Source organism: Oryctolagus cuniculus, chromosome 1 (genome assembly GCF_051225735.1).
Source record: "Oryctolagus cuniculus isolate XC-2025 breed Fujian yellow rabbit chromosome 1, ASM5122573v1, whole genome shotgun sequence".
Taxonomy (NCBI): domain Eukaryota; kingdom Metazoa; phylum Chordata; class Mammalia; order Lagomorpha; family Leporidae; genus Oryctolagus; species Oryctolagus cuniculus.
In genome coordinates, this window is record NC_142867.1 from 14,765,246 (window position 1) to 14,775,481 (window position 10,236).

At 56.8% G+C, this 10,236-nt stretch overlaps 1 protein-coding gene across 1 annotated transcript; it reads left to right on the plus strand.

The window, feature by feature from the left end:
• The first annotated feature begins 7 nt into the window (after window positions 1-7).
• On the plus strand, window positions 8-9,664 carry SSRP1 (structure specific recognition protein 1). The gene is made up of 17 exons (XM_070070311.2): window positions 8-169; window positions 586-756; window positions 1,188-1,373; window positions 2,349-2,454; window positions 2,707-2,897; window positions 2,987-3,217; window positions 3,748-3,851; window positions 3,956-4,084; window positions 4,314-4,535; window positions 5,224-5,296; window positions 5,713-5,851; window positions 5,957-6,002; window positions 7,293-7,422; window positions 7,783-7,953; window positions 8,142-8,230; window positions 8,743-8,929; window positions 9,182-9,664. The coding sequence occupies exons 2-17, from the start codon at window positions 703-705 to the stop codon at window positions 9,251-9,253; spliced, it is 2,130 nt and encodes a 709-aa protein (XP_069926412.1). The 5' UTR covers window positions 8-169; window positions 586-702; the 3' UTR covers window positions 9,254-9,664.
• The last annotated feature ends 572 nt before the right edge of the window (window positions 9,665-10,236 follow it).

Consider the following 10,236-nt stretch of genomic DNA (forward strand, 5'->3'; position numbering starts at 1 on the left):
TCCTCTCGATGGTCAGTGCGCGGCTTCCGGTGGCGGGACGCGGGGCCGCGCACGCGGGAAAAGCTTCCCCAGCTAACTCCCGTTCCCCGCGTCCCCGCCCCCCTCCCCCGCATCCCCCGAAGCGCCCACCGCCCGCGCCCGGCCCGTCGCGAGGCTGCAGCTTGAGGAGGTGGGTGGTCGTCGTCCCTGGGCCCCGCTCCCCCGCGGGACGCTCCGAATGGGCCGTTCCGCGTTCGAATCTGCAGGCAGCGGGCGAATCCATTTTAGCAGGAGGGGAGAACCATGAGGGCCAGGATGGAACCTAGCGCTCTGAGCTGGGTTGGGGCGCGGGAGATGTGCACGCTGCGGGCAGGCCTTGGGGTTCCGCTGCTCGTTACCATGGCTCCCGGTGTGGCGCGCAGAGAGGGTGTTGGCTTGGGGTGGTTCTGCGGGCCTGGGATTACCGGGGCTGACCCCCGGAGCACGGCACAGCCGGCCTGTTGGTTCCCGGGCAGAGGAGAGTCTGTGAACCCCCAGGGGCGGCCACCTGGCTCCATCCGTGAGCAGAGCGCGGCGCTGCGTTTCATGACTCTCTCTTGAATTCAGATTCCCAACCTGCTGACCATCTGCACACTCACCCAGGACTTGGGGCCCAGCGCCCAGTGTATTCGGTTTCCCTTGTGAGGCCTAGGGCTCTGCCCAGGCCACCAGGGGCAGGTCAACATGGCAGAGACACTGGAGTTCAACGATGTCTATCAGGAGGTGAAAGGCTCCATGGTGAGAAGGGCTTGCGTTTTTAATAGAGATGGAAGGAGGGAGCGAGCTAAAGTTGATGTACATGAACGAGAGCTTGTCCTGGTGACGTTTCTACTGGGAAAAGGAAGTCTCTGTATAACGTGCACCTGGTGTTTCCCCCCAATAAAAGGCAATTCTGAAAAGTCGCGAGAGTTGTAGGATCTCAGGGTGTGAAGGGACCGTATTTGCTATTCTGTGTTTCAAACGAGGAGACTGATGGCCTGCGCAGGTTCTGGATGCCCGAGCCAGGTGCAGAACCGAGACTTCCTGGACACTTGTGTCTCTTTACTGGTCCTCGCTTCAGCTGTTGCTCCTGCCCTGATCACCTGGCAGTCAAAGTGAATGCTGGGTAGAGCTGCACCCAGGACACGGTCTGTACTGTCCCCGTGCATCTGGGCTCACTTTCCCAACAGAATGACGGTCGGCTGAGGTTGAGTCGCCAGGGAATTATCTTCAAGAATAGCAAGACGGGCAAAGTAGACAACATCCAGGCTGGGGAGTTGACGGAGGGCATCTGGCGCCGGGTGGCTCTCGGCCACGGACTTAAACTGCTCACGAAGAATGGCCACGTCTACAAGTATGACGGCTTCCGAGAATCGGTGAGACGCCCTGTTGCCGTGAGCCCCCTTTTTACCGTGCCATCCTGTCTGCTTTTAGTCTTCTAGAGGGAGTTGAGGTTCCCTCTGGTAGCCCCCGTGGTGCTGGTTTGGCTCCCTGGGCAGGGCCATTGAGGCCATTGAGCAATCAGTGGGTCAGCTCTGAGTGTTCTAGAGCGTTCACAGCTTTTCTGTGTTTTGGTTCCAGAAGATCTGCTTCCTACTGTTCTGGTTTAAATCGTGCTTTCTGCTTGTTTGCTCGTATCCAGGTTCAGAATCTTAGCTGGATGCTTTAGTTCAGGCTTTGCTTTTCCCTCTTAAACTGTTCTGAGTGAAAGACTTAACTTTAATGTCCACTTCTATTAAAACAATGAACACACAAAGTTTAGGAAGTCAGATAACATGGTGAGGTCCAGAAACAGGAATGCCAGTCCCTCTCTTTACTCCTCCCCTAGTCTGAGGTCCAGCTCCCAGGAGCAGCCTCTCTCCACAACCTTTTAAACCATTTCAGAGCTGAGCTGCTGAGTCAGCATGGACTTTTTTTTTTTTTTTTTTAAGACTTATTTATGTATTTGAAAGGGAGAGTTACAGAGAGAGAGAGAGAGAGAGATCTTCCATCCACTGGTTCACTCCCCAAATGGCTGCAAAGGCCAGGGCTGTACCAGGCTGAAGCCAGGAGCCAGAAGCTTCTTCTGGGTCTCCCATGTGAGTGCAGGGGTCCAGGGGCTTCGGCCATCTTCTGCTTTCCCAGGCGCCTTAGCAGGGAGCCGGTTCAGAAGTGGAGCAGCTGGGACTTGAAGCAATACCTTTATGGGGTGCTGACACTGCAGGCTGTGCCACAGCACCAGCTCCCTGCATGGATTTTTTGGTAGAAGTCCTATTGGGGCAATTTTTTGGATATAGGTAATGTCAGGACATTCGTGTCGGTTAAGGCCACTGGAGCTGACTGTGGTTGCACTTTCTCCCTTCCACTCATAGGAGTTTGAGAAACTCTCTGATTTCTTCAAAACTCACTATCGCCTTGAGCTAATGGAGAAGGACCTGTGTGTGAAGGGCTGGAACTGGGGGACGGTGAAGTTTGGAGGTGAGTCTTGGGGAGCAGGTAGGATCAAGGGCTGCAGCCTTTCTTATTCTCTTCCTCTGCCACAGTCTCCGGTTTCCTGTCGGGTGGGTTGCTCAATGCACCTGTGGTGTGTCAGGCTTTGTGCCTGGTCTCGGGGTGCAGCGTGAACAAACAGCCCCGGCACCCCGCCCTTACGGAACTCCAGGTTCGGTGGGCTTCTTGTCGATGCAGACGTGGGGGGAGCCTGAGGCTTGAGCAGCCCTCTTCTCACAGGGCAGCTGCTTTCCTTTGACATTGGTGACCAGCCGGTCTTCGAGATACCCCTCAGCAACGTGTCCCAGTGCACCACAGGCAAGAACGAGGTGACGCTGGAATTCCACCAGAACGACGACGCGGAGGTGTCCCTCATGGAGGTCCGCTTCTACGTGCCTCCCACCCAGGAGGACGGCGTGGATCCCGTGGAGGTGAGGCCTCCCCAGGCGCCCCGGTGCAGACGGGGCTGAGCAGGCCATGGGCTGGCCTGCTGCCGGGTTAACAGTGTGTGCTTCGGCAGGCCTTTGCCCAGAACGTGCTGTCCAAGGCGGACGTCATCCAGGCCACTGGAGACGCCATCTGCATCTTCCGGGAGCTGCAGTGCCTGACTCCCCGTGGTCGTTACGACATCCGGATCTACCCCACCTTTCTGCACCTGCACGGCAAGACCTTTGACTACAAGATCCCCTATACCACGGTACTGCGTCTCTTCCTGCTGCCCCACAAGGATCAGCGCCAGATGTTCTTTGTGGTGAGCAGAGCCCCTGGGGGCGGAGGATCCCGATTTTTGTCTGAGGACTTTCTTTTTTTTTTTTTTTTTTTTTTTTTTTTGACAGGCAGAGTGGACAGTGAGAGAGAGAGACAGAGAGAAAGGTCTTCCTTTTGCCGTTGGTTCACCCTCCAATGGCCGCCGCGGCTGGCGCGCTGCGGCCGGCGCACCGCGCTGATCCGATGGCAGGAGCCAGGAGCCAGGTGCTTTTCCTGGTCTCCCATGGGGTGCAGGGCCCAAGCACCTGGGCCATCCTCCACTGCACTCCCTGGCCACAGCAGAGGGCTGGCCTGGAAGAGGGGCAACCGGGACAGAATCCGGCGCCCCGACCGGGACTAGAACCCGGTGTGCCGGCGCCGCTAGGCGGAGGATTAGCCTAGTGAGCCGCGGCGCCGGCCTGTCTGAGGACTTTGTGACTGGGTCTCACTGAGGTGCAGGTCTCACTATTGGTCCGTCAGAAGTCCTGGTGGAGCCCCGCCTGGTGCTTAACCTTGTCTGCTGTTCCTTATCAGATCAGCCTGGATCCTCCCATCAAGCAGGGCCAAACCCGTTACCACTTCTTGATCCTCCTGTTCTCCAAGGACGAGGACATCTCCTTGACTCTGAACATGAATGAGTGAGTGTCTCCCTGGACTCCCGTCCTGCCGCTGTGCAGGCAGGAGGCAGATGATGCTGGCAGAAGTCTCTAATGCCGGTGATGTGATCTTGCTCTGTTTGTAGGGAAGAGGTGGAGAAGCGCTTTGAGGGGCGGCTCACCAAGAACATGTCAGGATCCCTCTACGAGATGGTCAGCCGGGTCATGAAAGCACTGGTGAACCGCAAGATCACAGTGCCGGGCAATTTCCAAGGGTGAGCATGCGAGCCGGGTTCCCTGTCCAGGGAAGGGAAATGCTCCCTCTCCGTGGCGGACCCCTTCGCAGATGGGATCGCGTGTCGTGACGGTGGTTGGTGTCTGTTGGAGCAGCCGAGTGAGACTGACCGGGCTGAGGCTTGGAGCTCACCTGTGTTGCAGCTGCCTGCTGGGCCCTTTGGCTTTGCTGAGGTTGGCATTGAGTCGGCCCCCTGCTCCTTCCTTCAGGCACTCAGGGGCCCAGTGCATCACCTGTTCCTACAAGGCGAGCTCAGGACTGCTGTACCCGCTGGAGCGGGGCTTCATCTATGTCCACAAGCCCCCCGTGCACATCCGCTTTGATGAGATCTCCTTCGTCAACTTTGCTCGTGGCACCACCACCACGCGCTCCTTTGACTTCGAGATTGAGACCAAGCAGGGCACTCAGTACACCTTCAGTAGCATTGAGAGGTGAGAGCCTCCCCCAGTCACTGCCTGGGTGTCCCCCGTCCTGACCCAGCCTCCCCTGGGAAGCCTGGCCGGGCCTGGGGCCCTCTCTGGGCCCGTGACTCTTTCTTCTGCTTCTCTGAGGTTTGATCCTTCTCCGTGGAGTCCTCAGACTTTGGAAGCCTCTCTTGCTTTCTTTCTGTTCTTCAAAAGAAGGTTATTTTCCCTATGTGGAAGCCGCGTGCACTTGATTCCAGCCCTGATTCTCCTCCAGTCTGCCGGTGATGGAAACGCTGTGTCTTTCCTGGAGTGAGCTTCCCGTCTGAGAACACCGCCCCTGAGTGTAGAGTGTCCCCCGTGGGCCAAATGTTTTACCGAACGTCTTCGTGGTTAATCCTAGTAACAAGCTGGTGAAGCATGAAATACAGGCCAGGGAGTAGGTGCACGGCCCCCTGCCCGGACAGTCTGAGCCTGCAGTGTAGGTACCTGGTGAACAGGTAACCTCCGTCCGTCTCGACCTTCAAGAGCTCCTCCTTCAGGACTCAGCTGTGACTCTTCCTGGCTGCTGTCCTCTAAGGCTGCTCTCTGAGCTGTTGGGGTCGACGGTGTGGCTCAGCGCTCCAGGCCCACAGTCCACCCCAGCTTCTGGGTATCTGAGCATCGTTTAGTCTTGCCCTACTCAGCTGGTGACGTGGTGCCTCTCCCCTCACAGGGAGGAGTATGGGAAGCTGTTTGATTTTGTCAACGCAAAGAAGCTCAACATCAAAAACCGAGGCTTGAAAGAGGTATCTCTGTGTGGGAAGGCTGGGGCTCTCCTGGTCCCTTTTGTAGGAGAGAAAAGGGAGAGATTTTTTTTCTGGCTTCTTTTTTCACTCTCTTCTCTTCTTACCCTTGTAGAAAAAAGAGGTGCGTGTGACCCTTTCCCTTCCTGATGCAGGTTTCCTCTGCATGACCTTAGACTCAGTCTGTGCAGCCTCGCAAGAGCCCCCACTGTGGGGCTGGGAGTGGGAGGGGCTTGGGCTAACCCAGTCGCCAGGCAGTATATGGGCACAGGCCCTGCACCTTGGCTGTGTGTGGACAGGCTAGCCCCAGGGCCTCCTGGGAGCTGCTTCTGATTTTACAGGCATGGGGGAGTGCTGTGAGTGTGCAGAGTCTGATTCAAGGGCAGATTGGGCCTCACTTGCATCTCTTCCCTGGACAGGGCATGAACCCCAGCTACGACGAATACGCAGACTCTGATGAAGATCAGCATGATGCCTACTTGGAGAGGATGAAGGAGGAGGGCAAGATCCGGGAAGAGAATGCCAACGACAGCAGCGATGACTCAGGAGAAGAGACTGGTGGGCCAGCCTCTGCTGGGGCATGGGGTGGTCGCTGGGTGCCAGGGTTAAGGGAGTGAGATTTTCGTTGGGGCAGAAGCTGATGAATCCTGTGTCTTTTTGCAGATGAGTCGTTCAACCCAGGTGAAGAGGAGGAAGATGTGGCAGAGGAGTGAGTTTTGGTTAAGATTTCTGGACGTTTCTCAGGTCCTGGCGTTAGCCACTGACCCAGAGTAGGAAAGTGACCTCCAGTGAGGTGATACATGAAAATGTTTCAGAATTGTCAGGGCTTTATAAGTAAGTGCAGGCATGTTTTGAAGCAGGAAAGGTACAGTGGGGGAGAGGACAGGAACGAGAACTGGTGCTTCCCTGTTTACTCTCTGGGTGTGCCTGGATAAGTCCTTGGCTGCGGCTTCCTCACCTGGAAATGGCAGTGGTAGCCTTCGGGCAGGACTTTGGATTGCCAGCGTTAGAAATGTGACTTGGACTTGGGGATTTGTCTAACTTCATGGAACTGGAGAGTCGGAATAGTAATTGGCTTCAGGCACTGTGGGATCTAGGAGCTCACAAGTTGTAGGGAGAATCTGAGTACTTAGTGTTTCTTCCTTAGTGCTAGATGGGTTTGCCCCGTGAGGTGCCACATGACTAGAAGCCCTGGGCAGGCTTAATCCTATTGGTGTAGCTCCCAGAGGTGCCTCTGCCTCCAGTCTGCTGCTTAGTGAGCAGGTGTGATCACCTGTCCCCTCGGCCTGAGTTAGGAGGTGTGCAGAGGGGGCCCGACCCAGGCCACGTGCCCACCCTTAGAGTGTGGCTGGTGGTGCCTGACAGAACATTGGGACTCTCAACCCGGAAGGGTGGGTCATGAGTAGTGGGTAGCAGAAACCACCCAGCAGGGGCCTGCGAGCGCTGCATGCCGCATGCTTGTGAAGGGTAACGAGCAAGGCCCTGGGACGGTGCCTGGAAAACTTGCGCAGCTTGTGGGGTGAGGTGATTGCTGCTTTCTGAGGCTAGGACACGGATTGGATAGGACAGTCGGGTTGTGCTACATTGGGTTTCATTGCTTTTGGTAGTAACTGTCTTCATCAGAAACACAACACTGTAGGAAGTGGTGAGGTGGACTTGGAGCATGTTGTAGGCCAGAGCGAGACGGTGTCTCTGTCCCTGGGCACTGGGGATGGAGTAGGCCCTGGATCAGGCCATGATGGAGAGTAGTGGAAGCCCAGTGGTTCCTTGTTTCTTGTTGATGGACTGAAGAAGTAACCTGTGGTCATTCCCGTGGTCTGGAGAGGGGGTGGTTGAAGCCACCCTAGCACAGGGGAGGGAGCAGCACTGGGGCCTGGCAGGGGGGTGCTGTGGGGTCTGTGGTCTCCTCCTCCCCACCCCCTCGCCACTTTCTGGGCAGGCGACTTTGGATTTGTTTTCCACCTCTCCTTTCCTGAGTCTAAGCCCTACTCTCCACCAGGTTTGACAGCAACGCCTCTGCCAGCTCCTCCAGCAATGAGGGTGACAGTGACCGGGATGAGAAGAAGCGGAAGCAGCTCAAGAGGGCCAAGGTGGCCAAGGATCGTAAGAGCCGGAAGAAGCCTGTGGAGGTGACGGTTCCTCCGGACTGGAGGCTGGGGGGAGGGGCTGCTCCTTTCTGTAGCCAGTGATCATGGCCTTGTGGGATATCATCGGAAATGTTTGTCTCTGGTCCTGAGATAATGAGCTTCTGGAAGATCTGAAGCAGGAGACAGGCTGTGACTGCTTCAGGAGCCCAGGGGCAAGGGGGCCCTTGGTGGGCACCGCCCTGAGTGTGGAGGGGAAGGCGGCACCATCTTGGCAGTCTAGCCTGGGCTACTTAGTCCTTCCTCCTCTGTTCCTCCAAGTTAAGTGGTCTGGATAGTTTCTTTGGGAGAGTGGGAGGTCTGGGAAGCAGATGGCTGAAGGCACCTGGGTTCTCTCCTATGTAGGTGAAGAAGGGCAAGGACCCGAATGCACCCAAGAGGCCCATGTCTGCATACATGCTGTGGCTCAATGCCAGCCGGGAGAAGATCAAGTCAGACCACCCTGGCATCAGCATCACGGATCTTTCCAAGAAGGCAGGCGAGATCTGGAAAGGAATGTCCAAAGAGAAGAAAGAGGTGGGTGGCAGCCGAGAGCAGGGGCGGGGAGGGGTCTCATTGCTGGCGAGAGGGACTTTGTTGGGTGGTGAGTCTTGTAACTGGCAGAGGGGGCACGGGAGCCACAGTGGGACTTCCTGGGCAGGTTTTGCCTGCGTCACAGAGAGAGCGTCATCGTCTGCTGTTCTCTCTCTGTGTGCGAGTGACAGGAGTGGGACCGCAAGGCCGAGGATGCCAGGAGGGAATATGAGAAGGCCATGAAAGAATACGAAGGGGGCCGAGGCGAGTCTTCTAAGAGGTGAGCGTCAGGAAGATGGCCCAGAGGCTCTTGGCAAGTTTTTTTTTTTTCCCCCGGAGTGAAGTTGGGAGTTGAGGTGTTGGAGTAGATAGGGCTTTGACAAAGCAGGCCTGTGCTTCTCCAGCTGCCCAAGAGTGGGTGAATTCAAGTCACCAGATCAACATGGCCCTTTTCCCTGGAGGGTCAATTTCATTGGAAGATACAGGGGAGTTAAAATTATTATGGAGAAGGGTGAGAAAAATCACCTGAATTTTCAAAGATAAAGCAAGAAATGCAAATGAGTTTGGCCTGTGGGGCTGCCTTGGGCTATGGCTTTTGGTTCTTCTGGTGAATTCACTCAGGGAATGCCCTGGGGGCACCCTGGGCAGCATGGGGCAGCTGTTCACCTTGAGAGTGAACGGGGCAGTGTGGCTGGGACTGGGCACGACCTGATGTAAGCTGGGAGAGGTCTGGCCTCACCCATGACAGGGGGATCCTGCAGGTGCAGCTCCCTTTTACTTCTCCCGATGCAGAGACAAGTCCAAGAAGAAGAAGAAAGTGAAGGCAAAGATGGAAAAGAAATCCACACCCTCCAGGGGCTCGTCGTCCAAGACGTCATCCCGGCCGCTGAGCGAGAGCTTCAAAAGCAAGGAGTTCGTGTCCAGTGACGAGAGCTCTTCAGGCGAGAACAAGAGCAAAAAGAAGAGGCGGCGGAGCGAGGTCAGCGAGACAGCGGGCGCAGTTGGGCGGGGAAGGGTTTGGGGCGTGAGTCTCGGGTGCGGGGTGTTCCCGGCTCAGGGGTTGTGGTGGGTCTGTGAGAGGGAGGAACTGGCAGTGGATGGGAGGGGTTCTGAGGCTGGTGAAGGTGGGTGCTAGCGCTGCCCGGGATGGGGACCAGAGGCCCCGCACTGAAGTGTGGCCAGGTGTCTGGTGTGCTGTGCCTTTCCCCTAAGAGGCCTCTCTGGCTTTCAGGACTCAGAGGAAGAGGAGCCAGCCAGTACCCCGCCCAGCTCAGAGGACTCGGCGTCAGGATCCGATGAGTAAAGAGGAGGAAGAGAATCCGCTTGCCCCGTCACAGCCCCAGGCTCCCCACCGGGTTTTGGGCCCAGTTTCTGCTCACATGACGCGTGGTCCTCAGAGTCCGTGCCCCCGGGACACGCTCTCCCGGTGGTGCGCACTTCCCTGGGATGGGGAGGTGTCTCGCTTCTGCCGCTTCACGGGATGGCGCCTTACAATCTGGGGAGAGATTGGGTGGGAGGCGGGGCACAGGACCCAGATCCCTGTCCTGCGTTCCCCACCTTCGGGATACAGCCACCGCTATTTCTCCTTCAAGTTGCCGCAGCAGGAGTCGTGTGAAATCAGGCCTGAAACTCCTCGGTGGGGCCTATTTCTACCTTCATTTTGTATTTCTGGTCTGTGAAAATCAACATTTAATAAAGGGAACTGACTTTGGAACACGTGTCCTCCTCGTGCCTTCTTTCTAGCCCTCTTGCGCTGCTCCCGCTCGGCCCACTGTTCCTGGGCAGGGCGCTCCCGGGCAGCCGGGAAGCAGGTCTCCCAGGTCCGGCTGCACCAGCATTGGTTTTCACCCCCTCTGCCGGGATGGGCCACCTGAGAGTCTAGAAATGGGAGCTGATCTGATTAGTAAGCCTCCCTCACAGCTCCACTCCATCAGCCAGGCCAAGGGGGAGGCGGCCCTCTGCTCCTTGCTTAAATCACCTTATGAGTCAAGGGGTCTTGGAAAGCTTGGGCTAACACAATCAGGATTGACTGTCCTCCCGGGCGGGCTGGGGAGTGGAAACCGGAGCTGGCGGAGCAGAACGAGGGCGTGTGTGTGTGTGTGTGTGTGTGTGTCTGTGTAGGGCTGCAGGAAAGGTGTGCAGGGTGTTTGTGTGTGAAGCTTTTGTTCTGAGGTGCGGGAGGAGACAGAACCACACGTTAGGGTTGGAAGGAACTTAGGGCTGAGACAGATAATGGGAGTGACCCAGGGAAGCAGAGCCGCCCAGCTGAGTGGACACACGTCCAGC